Raw genomic sequence first — 16,013 nt, forward strand, 5'->3', positions numbered from 1 at the left:
ATCCAGTGCTTCAATGATGTTCTCTGTTCCTTCATCCCCCCGCCACAGGTGTCCCGGGCCCCCCAGGCTATGGCAAGATGGGCCCCAGCGGCCCCGTGGGTCAGCAGGGGATCCCTGGAGTCTCAGGAACCCCTGGACAGCCGGGCCAGAAGGGCAGGGAGGGCCGGTGTAACCCCTCCGACTGTATGAGCCAACCAATAGAGTGGAACCCTAAGGGCCCTCCCGTCAAGGGCCCCTACTAGAGAGAGAGAGAGAGAGAGATTATTGAAGAGGAGAGGAGGAGAGGAGACACAGAGAAGATGGAGAGATAGAAGAAACCAACCCAAAGACCAGAAGGCACTAGAGACAGAAGTGGAGGGGTGAAGAGAGAGAGAAGAGAAACAAAAGACCAGTCAATCAACAGAAATCATCCCAGGAAAACAAGTGAATACTGAGGCACCCATAGTGTATGTGGTCCTCTTCATCCATCCCTAATTCATCAAAGTGTTTGCCAGTTAGCTGTCCACCTCACCGCCTGTGTAGAAAATATATACAGATGTAGGATCTTAATTTGAGCCAGTTTGCTGAAGCAGGAAAACAATCCTGCAGCAACAGGAAATGTTCATTATTATGTAGATTATAATTAATGGACGTTTTTGTCATGGTTGATACATTTTCCTAATGGAAAATCAAGTATTACATTTCTAAGTGGAAATTACAAACATTCAAAGCCTTTTTAAACACCAAATACACTACACATTTTAAATGTCCTGCATTGTAGGAAAGTTCATCCTGCAACAGCGTGATCAAATTAAGATTCTACATCTGTATGTGTAGGACCTTCTTCTAACTGAAGACTTAGTACTGGCTGAAGTGGCTTTGATAAAGGAGATAATGTGGACACCGCTATCCTGCCTCTCTACTCTCTGTCTTATCTGTTCTGTTCATTCCTTCAAAATTTCCCAACTTTAGCTGTAAGTTCATTCTATAAGATATACATGCTTAGTTTGATAATACCAGCAAGAGCAAATCCAGCCTTCAAAAAACTACCTGCAAACTCTTCCTCATCATCACTATCACCCATTCTGATTATAAAACGTGCCCGTTGGGAATATTAGACAGCTGCTTTCTGCTGTTCTGCTTTGATCTTGCTTCTCTCTAGCAATAGAAACAGAATGAATAGAACTGCCATGGCACTCCCATTCCAAATGTTCTTTATTCTTTATGCATGCTATGTTGTTTATGTTATTTCTATGCTTGAATATACACCATCACTTGAATGATGTCTGATGCTTTAACAGATCTGTATGCTATATAATGGCCTTCTCACCTTCTCTTCCCTGTTTGTGTGAGAAGAACATAATGTTCACCTTCCCAGAGTGCCTGTTTTGTGTAAATATTTATATTTATATAATGGCTTGTTATACCTTTTTGTATTGTGGAGTTGGCGTCAGCATGGCTTACCGTGTGTTTGTTATGGTCAACTGTCATGTATCCACTACCAGTGGGTTTTTTACAAATATTTTAAAGGGAGTAATTTGTTCTGTAAAACAATTTTTTTATGAGGGAATTGTGCCTTTTGTATAAAAACAGATTGGATTTATATATGGTGGTATTATTATGCTCTGGAAGGTATTTTCATGCGTGTCAGAGAGTACAGGACATCATGTTCAACGGTAGCATTTTCGAAACTGCCTCAAAAATCCCTTTTCTTGTTATATAGCAATCTATTAACAAGTGTCTTACCACACTACCAAACTTATTTTTCACAACAGATGAACTTGAAAGGGATTATTTGCTCCTTGAGTACACCACTGGTGTACCTAGGATTTTCAGAAATCCTGGCTGAAAGATTCCCAGAATACGCAGGAAATCTGAAAAGAAATCTGAACAGAATTTCTGGAAGCTTGGTAATTTTGGGAAAGTTCCCATAATTTAGCGATCCTAAGCAGAAGTACATTCTTTATGACCACTAAGAGTTTTCAATGTCATTATCAAACATAAGAGAAAAAAGTTGAACATCCATATTCACTCATACCATCGCTGGCATCACTGTGCCAACCAGCTTCTCCCTGTATCCATTACTAACTGAGTACAACCTGTATGTCTCCTGCCTTGTATGTTCTGTTGTTTTTTAGTTTGACCTGTCATATATACACGACAGGGTGTCACCAACCGCTAGCTATGTAATGGATATCACCAGGTTTAGAATCATATAGATGTTCTGAGTTGTTATTGGAGTTTTTTCCTGAACATGTGACCTGTCCAGAGTGTTTCCTGGTCAGGAATAACTACTGACCCTAGGTATACTAAATACCCAAACAATAACATATCTCCACTCTTCATTCCTAGCTTTTACAAACATCTTGTTAAAACAACAGCGCTGTTTCCCTGCTATTCTCAGTAGATCTGATTGTTTCTGTGTTACCCGTACATTTTATTAAGCCATCCTGTGTAAAGAGATGTTGTTTTTTATGGAAACTTTTCTGAAAAAGCTAATAAATTTTGCAAAGCAGACATGTTGTTGATCAACAGATCAGAGACATCCAAGTATATAATGTGACTAGTTCACTGTGGTGTTGCCATACCATCAATGTGCCTTTCCTTGGTTCTCTGATTGAAAGCATACTAAGGATAAAACATTAACTAGCACTTTATTTATATAATTCTGCTTTTCAAGTAAGCCGATTGCTAGAGCTGTTATTGTATAAACTCCAAGCCACCTGCAAGAGACTATTATGTGAATGAGTCCAATAAGAATATCTTTCAAGTGGAAGGCTTTCACAAAAGCTTGACTTCCGCAGCTTTGAGAGCGTGAGCTGGTATTACTCACAGTTGGATAGGGGTGGATAAACAGCAAAGGATAGAGCAGTCCAACTAAAGAACTCCATGGTACTGGAACTGGGCTGTGTTGGCCCACACTTTACACGTTATAGGCCTTATACCAGAATACCTACCACTGGGATAATGTGGGGTATGTCATTATTCTCTAGTCTAGGCAGACTACATGCACCTCAACACTTAACGTTTTTCATTTTCTTGGAAAACAGTTGGCAACCAACTTACTAGCACTGACTGGACTGGAGTGTGGCAAGAAGACAGAGAAAGTCTAGGCTCTTTCCGTTAACCCATCTCTAAACCCACTGGAATAATGACCATGTCATTTTAGTACAATAATTGTTTATATTCAGAGATCCAACGGTTCCCACATGGTAGGGAAGAACATTCAGGTTTTACAAAACTTTATTTTGTATTGTTTTGGAATTGGTTGACCTGAACAACCAAGGGAAAAAAAGAAATTGCACGTCTTTACAGATGAATCATATAAAGAACAATAAATAGTTTCTGTTAATGAAAATAACATGTCCTAGTTGTTATTAGAATGTTGACATTGATTGACTCTGTGGAAGTTAGTTGACAGTGGCATAGAAAGATTGATTGCAGTAAGACAAACATTTACAAAGTTGTACAGCACTGACTTATGGGAAGTAGATGGGAGTACCCATCAGGATGTGCTGTTGCCAGTCAACTAGAGGAAGAGATCAAGGCTAAAGAAAACATGTTTTCTAAAATGAGGCAAAGGTAGAAAGGGGCGGCAATGTACATGTGAGATAATTCACTCGAGCGTTTCACTATTTCACTCGAGCATATAGGCGAGGATTTTAGCAATACATCTTACAAAGGTACAGTATGGAGCGTGGATTTTGATCCTAATCTTTTATTGGTACTTTTGTGTACACTTGTAAGCCACTTGTTGTTTGGTGGCGGGTGGAGTGGGTCATATGCTTGCCTTTTCTGCTTCAAAACATATTTAAAAATTCGTATTTCAGGTATTAAACAATAGCATTTAAAGTGACCACGGTACATAAAATAAAAAAGCACCAATCATTAGACACAAAGTCTATCTCTAGTCCTCCCAGTCCAGGGGCTACGGCTGCTGCTGATGACATTATCAATGACGTCACTGGATATGATTCTGATATCACTACGTTTCTCCCATGACGCGTCCAAGACAACTGGGAACCCCCAAAAAATCATGATGTCAGTGATCTTCAGGTTGGAAAGTTGAAGCTCTAGAAAGAGGCTTGAGAATTCCGAGTTGGAATTCCGAGTTGGATGACCGTTCAAAAATATTTTTTTCCAGTCTGAGCTCGTTTTTTTTATGAGTTCCCAGATGTCTTGAACGCACTAAAGTTGGAAGTCTGAGATTTCAGAGTTCTGAGCACCCAGTTGCTTTGAACGCAGCATCATTCTAGTTCCCTCTGTGGTTGGGGGGGGGTGAGGCAGTTGGATGTGACTGACATTGAAAAAAGCCAATCCCGAACCAGAGATTGTAATTTCAGAGGGGTGTTATTGGCTGTGAGTGGCTGTCCTCAGGGTGATTTAAAGTAGATGGGCATGATGTATGTTGCAAACAGTCTCCAAACAGTTCAACTGAAGGTCGTCAGTTTAGGGGTCAGAGGGGCAATGTCAGTCATGATAGTATTTCCCCAACTCCTCGCTCTTGTTGGTATGCAATAAAGAAGAGTTCTCTCTCTTCTGTCTCTCTCTTTCTCTCCTCTATCCCTGCTTCTTTCTCTTCTGTCTCTCTCTCTCTCTCTCCTCTATCCCTGCTTCTCTCTCTTCTGTCTCTCTCTCTCTCTCCTCTATCCCTGCTTCTCTCTCTTCTGTCTCTCTCTCTCTCCTCTATCCCTGCTTCTCTCTTCTGTCTCTCTCTTTCTCCCTGGTGTTGTGGGGCTCTTGATGGAGAGGTCTCAGGTTAGACTCCTGGGCCCTTGACCCTGGCGGAGTCCTGTAGTCTGGGGGAGGTGTAGGCCGAGGCAGCTAGGCAGGCTGCAGCCTCACAGAACCCTGGAAGACCAGTGGGGCCCGCCTTACCAGGACGGCCAGCCTCTCCTGCCGAGCCCTGGGGGCCTCGCTCACCAGGCTTTCCGTTTCGAGCCACTCCGTCAATACCAGGGGGACCTGAGGAGGAAGGGTTGTAAAGTTTTACTTTGACACCATGACTTCCTGATGTAAGTTGATACACTTTTTATTGTAATATTTTCTGTAATTATTTTGTACAATAAACTAAAACATACATGGACAAAAACAATAGACAATTTAACATTTACATACATACATTTCCACAAACATAATATCACATTTGCTCAGACCCACATGTTCCCACCATACACCCATTGCTGTTTCTAATGCTTGTAAGACTCTGCCCCATATTACTGAAAAATGTTTCTGTTTGTAGACAGATTTTTTTTCCATATTTAAATAATAAAGCATGCTATGTCATGAAATATGCAGATAGACGTATTAAAAGTAAATGTACATTGTAAAACTTCAGACTGCCAGCGCAGCTTTTTAACTCTGCCCAGAACTTTTGGACTTTATAGCACTCCCAGAAGGCATGAATTATTGAGACGTTGTTCGTTTTATACTAAAGACATGACTATGCAGTTGTAGTGTAGAATTTGTTAATTTTGTTTTTTGCATAATAAATTCTATACATTTAGATTAGTTTATACTGGATTTAAGAGTACAGTTTTGTTAACTGTAATTGTGTTCATTATGTTCCAACACTGCCTAGTGTTGCCTATATCCATTATTTTTAAGCCTTGGTTCCAATAGTTTATATTTTTTCTAGCAGATTGTCATTGTGATAGACTCTCTCTGCAAGGTGTTGTATATCTTACCTATCATATGAGCATTTGTTTCTGACCCCAACAGGATTTCCTCAACATTTCTCTGATGTCCAAAAGTGTTCAGGTCGATATTTTTGATATAAAATGTTTAAGTTAAAAAAAATGTTTTTATCTAACATTCATTTAAATAGGCAAGTCAGTTAAGAACAAATTCTTATTTTACAATGATGGCCTACCCCGGCCAAGCCCTCCACTAACCCGGACAACTGTGCGCTGCCCTATGGGACTCCTGATCACTGCCGGTTGTGCTACAGCCCGGGATAGAACCAAGGTCTGTAGTTATGCCTACTAGCACTGACATGCAGTGCCTCAGACCAATGCACCACTTGGGAGCCCAATATAGTATTTGAAAATGTCTACATTAATCAGTCCAAAACAGTTTTCATTCTGTCATTGAAATAATTGTATTTCCTTTACTCTGTCATTTACAGTTTCTATGCCTTTGGTTTTCCATGTGGGCCAATTTATCGGTGAAGCTATCAAAGGATTGTTCCATAGGGGTGTGTTTTTAGGGAGATATTTTGGTTATTGTAGGATTGATTTAATTTTCTTTAATTCTGTTATAATGTTCTTAACTATGAAGTTGTTAATGTTCTTAACTATGAAGTTGTTAATGTTCTTAACTATGAAGTTGTTAATGTTCTTAACTATGAAGTTGTTAATGTTCTTAACTATGAAGTTGTTAATGTTCTTAACTATGAAGTTGTTAATGTTCTTAGCTATGAAGTTGTTAATGTTCTTAACTATGAAGTTGTTAATGTTCTTAACTATGAAGTTGTTAATGTTCTTAACTATGAAGTTGTTAATGTTCTTAACTATGAAGTTGTTAATGTTCTTAACTATGAAGTTGTTAATGTTCTTAGCTATGAAGTTGTTAATGTTCTTAGCTCCAGCCTTTGAAAACAAACAGGTGAAGAGATTCTAGGGATGAGCATACACATCTTCATTATGCACCCATTGTTCCAGTTTAGTGCATTTTAGTGCATATGTCGCAAGTAAAAGCCTTGGGTGGCGAGTTGACACAATTCCATTTCTGGAAGGTTCCCTATTTATTCTACGAGTTTTATTTTCCCATATGAAGTCTGTTATCTTATGTCCGAGAATACTTTTTTAAAGAATGTCTTTAATGGGGTAAATTATATTACCGAAATTAAAAATAAAATCTTTGCCATTCTAAAAGAGGTTTATTCTACCTATAAGATTAATGGGAGAATGTTCATATTAATTAGATGCGCATTAATTTTGTTGAGTGATGATATAAAGTTATCTTTATATATTTGTTGTTTTTTGTCACTTATTAAGCATCATAGGTATGTTATATTTTTTTGGTCCACTTAAAGGATTGCTGTAGATCATCAGTTATTATATTTATTTTTCCTATTGCCATTATTTCAGCTTTTTCCACTTTCATTTTATATCCTTTTACTTTAGAGTATTCCAAAAATGTTTTTAACAAGGGCAGCATTGAGTTTCAATATTAGTCAGGTACAGTATATCAGGAGATCATCGTCAAATCAGTTTAATTTCTATTCATGTTTATCAGTACTCATACCTGTTATGTTTGTGTGCTGTCAAATTCTTTCTGCCAGCAGTTCAATTGCCAGTGAAACCAGTAGGGGGAGACAGGACATCCTGTCCTTTTCCCCTTTTAAAGCAATTTCATCAGGTACTGTATTATTTGTGCATATTTTTGCTTAATGATATTTATATAATATTTGTATTAAATGTATTATTTTAGCTGGAAAGTTGAATGCTTCCGAAGGTCTAAATAGAAAAGTCAACAGCCTTTTCATCAACAGCCTTTTCATCATCAACAGCCGTTTCATCAACAACAGCCTTTTCATCATCAACAGCCTTTTCATCATCAACAGCCATTTCATCATCAACAGCCTTTTCATCATCAACAGCCTTTTCATCATCAACAGCCTTTTCATCATCAACAGCCTTTTCATCATCAACAGCCTTTTCATCATCAACAGCCTTTTCATCATCAACAGCCATTTCATCATCAACAGCCTTTTCATCATCAACAGCCTTTTCATCATCAACAGCCTTTTCATCATCAACAGCCTTTTCATCATCAACAGCCTTTTCATCATCAACAGCCTTTTCACCATCAACAGCCTTTTCATCATCAACAGCCTTTTCATCATCAACAGCCTTTTCATCATCAACAGCCTTTTCATCATCAACAGCCTTTTCATCAACAGCCTTTTCATCATCAACAGCCATTTCATCATCAACAGCCATTTCATCATCAACAGCCATTATTGACAAATCAACATCCTTTTTGTGTGTTTTGTATTATTCTGAAACATGTTCTTGTGTTTGTTTGTGTCTATTTTTAATCAACCCTGTTTGATTAATATGTATCAAGTCTGGTAAGAGTTTTGCCATTTTGATGCTTTTGAGTGTTGTCATTATTTTATTGTCCCACTTTATCAAATGTATGGATCTGTAATCTGCAGGGGACTCTCCAAATGTTCCTGGTTTAATATGACTGAAATAAAAGTTTGATACATGGAACTCGGAAGCATAGCATTGAGTGACGTTTGGTTAAATAGGGACACTACTTTGTTCCAGAATATAAAATACAAATCTTTGTGTAAACTGTTCATCCCTGGTGCATTTCTCCGCCCGAATGTTTTATAACAGTTTCTAATATTTATTTCTGTGTGATTTCAATTTATGCTTTATGCAACAGTATGCTTTATCTGAGTTTAACCTGTAGTTGTTGGCTCTTCAAAAGTAAAAGATTATATTCCTGCTTAAGTTCAGAAATGTCATTTTCTTCTTTACCTAGTAAATATTTTTTATTGACTTTTTCTAAGATAGATTTTCTTTTCTAAGAGAAATGAATTACTAACTCAGATTGAACTTTTGTAGAGTATGAGATTATCGTTCCCCCTAATGTACTCCGTAAAAGCATTCCAAATGATGTCGGGGGCGGCTTTTCTCTGTGTTGTATGTCTACATTTGTTATGGTAATTTAAAAAAATATCTATTTAATACATTTCGGGAATTAAAGATGCGCTCTGTTCATTGACCATAATTATTCTCTCACTATAAGTGCATTTTCTGTTGGTGTAATTAAGCATGATACAGGAGAATGATCCGATATCACTGTATCATGGATTTTAGTACCCAGTATATTGTTGTGAGCATTTTTGGAATAAAAAACTTGAAGAGCTTTTCAAATGTTGAGAAAAAAAAGAGTAGTCTTTTGAAGTCGGGGATAAAATCTCCAGGTGCCTGTAAAATATTTGTAGTAATTAACATTTTCAGCCTCTTTGGAAGTTCCTTGAATTTCCATTTGTTTTTTTATTGCTATGCCTGTCTAATTGGCTGAATGCTTGATTCAGGTCACCTGCTAAAATAATAGTTCCTGTCTGGGTTTGATACGGTGCTTTCAGAAAGTATTCAGACCTCTTGACTTTTTCCACATTTTGTTACATTACAGCCTTTTTCTAAAATGGAATAAATAATTTTCCCTTCGTTAATCTACACACAATACCCCAATAATGACAAAGAAAAAACAGGTTTTCAGGAAGTTTTGCAAAAAAACGTGAAACAAAAACTGAAATATAACCCTTTACTCAGTACTTTGTTGAAGCACCTTTGGCAGCAATTACAGCCTTGAGGCTTCTTGGGTATGATGCTACAAGCTTGACACACCTGTTTTGGGGGAGTTTCTCCCATTGTTCTCTGCAGATCCTCTCAAGGGTCTGCCAGGTTGGATGGAGAGCGTCGCCACACAGCTATTTTCAGGTTTCTCCAGAGATGTTCAATTGGGTTCAAGTCTGAGCTCTGGCTGGCCACTCAAGGACATTCAGAGACTTGTCCCGAAGCCACTCCTGCGCTGTCTTGGCTGTGTGCTTACGGTTGTTGTCCTGTTGGAAGGTGAACCTTCACCCCAGTCTGAGCCCCTGAACGCGTTGGAGCAGTTTTTCATCAAGGATCTATCTGTACTTTGCTCCGTTCATCTTTCCCTCAATCCTGACTCATCTCCAAGTCCCTCCTGCTGAAAAAGATCCCCACAGCATGATGCTGCCACCACCATGCTTCAATGTAGGGATGGTGCCAGGTTTCCTCCAGACGTGACACTTGGCATTCAGGCCAAAGAGCTCAATATTGGTTTCATCAGATCAGAGAATCTTGTTTCTCATGGTCTTAGAGTCCTTTAGGTGCCTTTTTGCAAACTCCAAGTGGGCTGTCATGTGCCTTTTACTGAGGACTGGCTTCCATCTGGCCACTCTACCATAAAGGCCTGATTGGTGGAGTGCTGCAGGGATGGTTGTCCTTCTGGAAGGTTCTCACATCTCCACAGAGGAACTCTAGAGCTCTGTCAGAGTGACAATCGGGTTCTTGGTCACCTTCCTGACCAAGGCCCTTCTCCCCCGATTGCCCAGTTTGGCTGGGCGGTCAGCTCTAGGAAGAGTCTTGGTGGTTCCAAATTTCTTCCATTTAAGAATGATGGAGGCAACTGTGTTCTTGGGGACCTTCAATGTGGCAGACATTTTTTGGCGTTGTCATTATAGGGCATTGTGTGTAGATTGATGAAGAAAAAAGTAATTTAATCAATTTTAGAATAAGGCTGTAATGAAACTAAATGTGGAAAAAGTCAACGGGTCTGAATACTTTCCGAATGCACTGTAGCTTCAATTCTATCTAAAAACACTAGGTTTGCCACTGGGGGATATACAATGAAAGTAATGTGTATTTTTCCCCATATAAGGAACCATTCAAAATTAGAAAACGTACCTCTTGGTCCTTGTGCTGGGATTAAAGTGTGTATTCTTGTTTACCAGGATGCATAGACTTCTGCTGTTACTACAGTAGGTGGCAGCATAGACCTTTCTAACCCAGCTTCTCTTTAAATACTACATTTCTCGTTTTTTTAAGTGTAGAGCTTGCAGGAAAACCACATCGCCAGACCATCTCTTTAGACGTTTAAGAACCTTGTGCTTTTTTTACACATTCCATGCAATCATTAGGATTTTGTTAGCCTTGTATAGAATCAAAGTTAACCTCGTCTGTTCTGTCCGTCATTGAAGAACCAGATACCTTTTAGCAGACACGTCATATGAGGGCGTTTGACATCCGATGGATGTGGAGAAGTCATAGTATGAATACATAGTTATTGTATAGATTACATAAATGAAACGTGAGAACATGTAGGAACATTTAGGCTGAGCAAACATTTAACAGAGAACACACATGAAACATAAAGCAAGTACTTATTTGTACTTTGAGGCACTGTGCCATTTTAGGGCTTTTAGCTCCTACTCTACCCCTAATATACCACAAATCTGTGGATTATGTCATAAATACAATGAAGAAAGACTGCCACATACAGTGGGGCAAAAAAGTATTTAGTCAACCACCAATTGTGCAAGTTCTCCCATTTAAAAAGATGAGAGAGGCCTGTAATTTTCATCATAGGTACACTTCAACTATGACAGACAAAATGAGAAGCATTTCAAGGTCCTGGAGTGGCCTAGCCAGTCTCCAGATCTCAACCCCATAGAAAATCTTTGGAGGGAGTTGAAAGTCCGTGTTGCCCAGCAACAGCCCCAAAACATCACTGCTCTAGAGGATATCTGCATGGAGGAATGGGCCAAAATACCATCAACAGTGTGTGAAAACCTTGTGAAGACTTACAGAAAATGTTTGACCTCTGTCATTGCCAACAAAGGGTATATAACAAAGTATTGAGATAAACTTTTGTTATTGACCAAATACTTATTTTCCACCATAATTTACAAATAAATTCATTAAAAATCCTACAATGTGATTTTCTGGATTTGTTTTCTCATTTTGTCTGTCATAGTTGAAGTGTACCTATGATGAAAATTACAGGCCTCTCTCATCTTTTTAAGTGGGAGAACTTGCACAATTGGTGGCTGTCTAAATACTTTTTTGCCCCACTGTAAATACTGTGGTCAGTTTGTAATACCTTGGGAATTAAATGAGTATAGTGGCTGGTGGGGCTCTACTTGGGGAGAGTGGGTGCCCCGAGAGACCGAAGTGAGATGAGTGGAGGCACCACACATACTTCAGGGAAGTGTCTGATGCCCTCCCACCTCCCCCGTCCTGATCCATCAGACAGAGTCAATCTCCCACAAATAACCACCATTGTGTCTTAACCATAATGGCCATCAAAAAATAATAATGACTTGACATCCTCTCCTATTTTGGCCAGAACTCTTATTAATTTTACTGACTCTGATCTGGCGGACTTACCAAACACAAATGATTTGTTATAAAATTATGTCTGAGCGTTGGAATGTGCCCCTGGCTATCCGTAAATTAATAAAACACAAAACTGGTGTCATCTGGTTTGCTTAATAGAAGGAATTTGAAATTATTTATACTTTTACTTTTATGTATATTTTAGCAATTACATTTACTTGTGATACTTAAGTATATTTAAAACCAAATACTTTTAGACTTTTACTCAAGTAGTATTTTACTGGGTGACTTTCACTTGAGTCATTTTCTGTTAAGGTATCTTTACTTTTACTCAAGTATGACAATTGGGTATTTTTTCCACACCCACACATCCATAGAACAGTGATTGACATACAGTACTTGCTATATTTCCCCCTTTGTACTGTCTGTCAGTGTCCCTTTAGCCCGTTGGCATTGGCTACTTCTATCGTTACTTCACAGAGGAGAACAGCTCCTTGGGGAAAGTAGAGTATAGATTGCATTGGGGGGAGAGGGAGAGAATATTGTTTCAATTTACGATAAGCTGGTCTTCGGCATCACTGATTCTATATTTTTCCTGCTTTGTCCTCAGTGCAGGGGGTCTCCTCCTTCAACTGGAAAGGTTTCTTGCAGCTTGTTTAGGGCTTTGTTGGCACTGATTCATTCCATCCTTTGCATTTTCTTCCACACCTGTTCATGTATTCAATATTCTCATGTTGTTTCATCTCATTCTGTTTTCTTGCTGGTCCAATTCAACTTCTATTTTTCAAATGGCACATTTTGTTGTCTTGTTCGTTCATGCGCAAACCTTGTACATGCATGTCTGACACAATAGCCGCTACCTTCTTTTCGAGCGAATCTACTTTTTTAAAAACAGATTGTAGCAGTTTGTTTGTTTTGGTGAGCATTGAGAGTATTTTAGCTTTGTTTTCATGGAAATCATGTAGGTGTTAATTACTCTTGTTTGCGTCTCCAAGTTGCTACTGATCTTTTCCTCTGGGGGAAGCCATGGCTTGTTGGATTTGTGCAGCCAAGCAGCTTTACCAACTGATTGGTTCGCTGTTGTACATAACTGACTGCTCACTCTCTTACAGTTGCTGGGGACATATTGATTAAGCAATTTTAAGAGGCTTAATTTAAGCTTTGTTGTCTGGTTTCTACATACTACATAACCACAGCTTCTACATACAGTATAACCACAGCTTCTACATACTGTATAACCACAGCTTCTACATACTGCATAACCACAGCTTCTACATACTGTATAACCACAGTCTCTACATACTGTATAACCACAGTCTCTACATACTGTATAACCACAGTCTCTACGTACTGTTTAACCACAGCTTCTACATACTGTATAACCACAGTTTTGTGGTTATCGGTACGCGCATGCACCTCCACCTCCGCACCTTTACAGCAACTGGATAGGTGTGTATAGGACGGTCACTGATGAGTGTGTGTATATGTGTGTGTGTGTGTGTGTGTGTGTGGTGCTCCTGGAGTCTCACCTGTTATTCCCGGGGGTCCTGGCTGGCCAGCATGTGGTTTACCAGGATCTCCTCTGTCTCCCTTCACTCCTCTCTTTCCTGAAAGAGAGAAAGATGGAGGCATGGAGAGGGGCCAGTGGTATTAATCTGTTGTATTACTCTTTGAGTGATCAGTGTCTCTTTTTATCTGGAAAGTTTCTACCTTTCAGTCCAGTGTTGCCGATCTGTCCGGAGGCTCCAAACATGCCAGGGATGCCGCGGGCGCCGGTAAGGCCGTGTGGGCCCTGAGCACCGGGAGCTCCTGGGGGTCCAGGAGGACCAGGGGGACCCATGACACCGGCTCCACCCAGTACGGCACGCTTAGCGCTCACCGCTACAGCCGCCAGACGCTCTGGATGAGGAGGATAGAGGATGTATATAACCTACAGTCAATGTTTTACCTGGATACAGTAGACTCAGTAGATTTATAATTGTGACCTCTTACCTTGCAGCATCTTCAGAACCACCTCAATGATGTGCTGGTCTGATGCATCCCGTCCCTGTAGAGGATCAAGGAAAGGGAGAGAGAGGGAAAGATGGATGATAGGATAGTAGGTGTAAGATGGAGGAACGGAATGTAGAGGAGAGGAAAGAAAAAAACAACCAATCATCAAGCAATCAGTCAGTCAATCACTAGCATTCTCTATTGAGGGTAATTATACCACTATCTCACTAATCTGTGTTGTTATGGCAAAGCTTTTTAGGACTCACTGATGCCCCCACAATGCCTGGCATGCCTGGAACTCCTCTCTCCCCATTGAGACCGCGAGGCCCAGGCAGTCCTCCTGGTCCCTGGTCTCCTAGTTTGCCTGAGTCTCCTGTGGGGCCATTGTACCCTGTCTCTCCCCTCACTCCTTGCTGTGGAGGAAAGAGTGGTAGATGAGACCCAAAGTGACAACAGAGTAGGTTCAACTAAATTCTACTAGTTTCCAATAGCTTAGACTAGCTTCAACTATCTTCTACTAGCATTGAATATCTTCAAATAGCATCAACTAGCTTCGACTGGCTTCAACTAGCTTTAACTAGCTTCAACTAGCATTGACTAGATGTGACTATCTTAAACAGGCTTCCACTAGCTTTGAATAGATTCAGCTAGTTTCAAGTTGCTTATATTAGCTTTGACTAGCTTCAATTCATTTTGACTATCTTCAACTAGCTTTGACTAGCTTCGACTAGCTTCCATCTACTATGAAGGAAGTGTGATTGGGAGTAACCCCAGTGATGTTCTTACCTGTCCTTTGGGTCCAGGCTCACCACCCAAACCCTGCCAGAGGAGAGACAGACGGACAGACAGACAGACAGACAGACAGACAGACAGACAGACAGACAGACAGACAGACAGACAGACAGGTCAGTCCAATCCAGTCTGAAATCCTACCTGTGTAATACAGTTTTCCTCTTAGACTCAACCCTTCCTCTTAGACTCAACCCTTCCCCTTAGACTCAACCCTTCCTCTTAGACTCAACCCTTCCTCTTAGACTCAACCCTTCCCCTTAGACTCAACCCTTCCCCCTAGACTCAACCCTTCCCCCTAGACTCAACCCTTCCCCCTAGACTCAACCCTTCCCCCTAGACTCAACCCTTCCCCCTAGACTCAACCCTTCCCCTTAGACTCAACCCTTCCTCTTAGACTCAACCCTTCCCCCTAGACCCAACCCTTCCCCCTAGACCCAACCCTTCCCCCTAGACCCAACCCTTCCCCCTAGACTCAACCCTTCCCCCTAGACTCAACCCTTCCCCCTAGACTCAACCCTTCCCCCTAGACTCAACCCTTCCCCCTAGACTCAACCCTTCCCCTTAGACTCAACCCTTCCCCTTAGACTCAACCCTTCCCCTTAGACTCAACCCTTCCCCTTAGACCCTTACTTCCTCTTCCAGAATGTGGCATCCCCCTTCATGATGCCTCCCCCCGTCCCATCCTGATAAAGCCCCTCACCTTCTCTCCTTTCTCCCCAGCCAAGCCTTCTACACCAGGATCACCCTGAAAGAGTGAGAGAGCGTGTGACAAAAAAAATGAATTGATCATCGGCTATTACAAAGATTTTTATTATTACAAATTGCTATTACAAAGCCTATTCCAATTGCATCATACGTGAGTTATTTTGGACACTTCATTATGCGGCTATGGCATTGGTTTAAATCACAGGCTTACTGCTACTCACAAAGTCTCCCTTCGCACCAACTTTCCCTTGGAATCCCTGTGCAAAGAAATGAGTCACACAGTAAATACAGTCAAATACTTAATACATTATAATAAAGAGCAAGGCCAATATATTGATCCAGCTAAGGACTGCAGGAGACACAGCACACAGTAAGAAAGATGTAGTTTCATCTAAAGACATGGGAGATGACGACTCTCGTACTATCATTTATATTGCTAAGGCTCTGTGTGGGACAACGGCAGCATCTTTATGAGGCTGGAGGATTTGTGGGTCAGCACTGCCACCAACAGGCCATTTGGATAACTGCATGATCACATGTGTATGATATCGACAGGAATGCATCCTCATTGTGGCTTCGACGTTCAACATTAAAACAAACACACGCAAGCACTCGCATGGACACACAAACAATATGTCTCGATACAGACACATCCGT

General features: G+C 40.4%; 2 protein-coding genes across 5 annotated transcripts in view; one reads left to right on the top strand and one right to left on the bottom strand.

Moving 5' to 3' along the window:
* LOC139392412 (collagen alpha-1(XVI) chain-like) overlaps positions 1-2,496 on the top strand; it is a 161,143-nt gene extending 158,647 nt beyond the window's left edge. For all 4 annotated transcript variants that reach the window (XM_071140386.1, XM_071140388.1, XM_071140385.1 and 1 more), the window contains one exon: positions 49-2,496. In XM_071140386.1, coding sequence (XP_070996487.1) covers positions 49-242 — 194 coding nt within the window. In that variant the 3' untranslated portion in view covers positions 243-2,496. The remainder of the gene's footprint in view (positions 1-48) is intronic.
* A 708-nt stretch (positions 2,497-3,204) lies between these two features.
* The window catches only part of LOC139391898 (collagen alpha-2(IX) chain-like), a 42,124-nt gene continuing 29,315 nt past the window's right edge, over positions 3,205-16,013 (bottom strand). The window contains exons 21-28 of the mRNA XM_071139516.1: positions 15,578-15,613; positions 15,352-15,396; positions 14,646-14,678; positions 14,126-14,272; positions 13,860-13,914; positions 13,578-13,766; positions 13,397-13,474; positions 3,205-4,944 (exon numbers count right to left, since the gene is read on the bottom strand). Coding sequence (XP_070995617.1) covers positions 4,739-4,944; positions 13,397-13,474; positions 13,578-13,766; positions 13,860-13,914; positions 14,126-14,272; positions 14,646-14,678; positions 15,352-15,396; positions 15,578-15,613 — 789 coding nt within the window. The 3' untranslated portion in view covers positions 3,205-4,738. The remainder of the gene's footprint in view (positions 4,945-13,396; positions 13,475-13,577; positions 13,767-13,859; positions 13,915-14,125; positions 14,273-14,645; positions 14,679-15,351; positions 15,397-15,577; positions 15,614-16,013) is intronic.

The sequence above is a fragment of the Oncorhynchus clarkii genome, chromosome 32 (genome assembly GCF_045791955.1).
Source record: "Oncorhynchus clarkii lewisi isolate Uvic-CL-2024 chromosome 32, UVic_Ocla_1.0, whole genome shotgun sequence".
Taxonomy (NCBI): domain Eukaryota; kingdom Metazoa; phylum Chordata; class Actinopteri; order Salmoniformes; family Salmonidae; genus Oncorhynchus; species Oncorhynchus clarkii.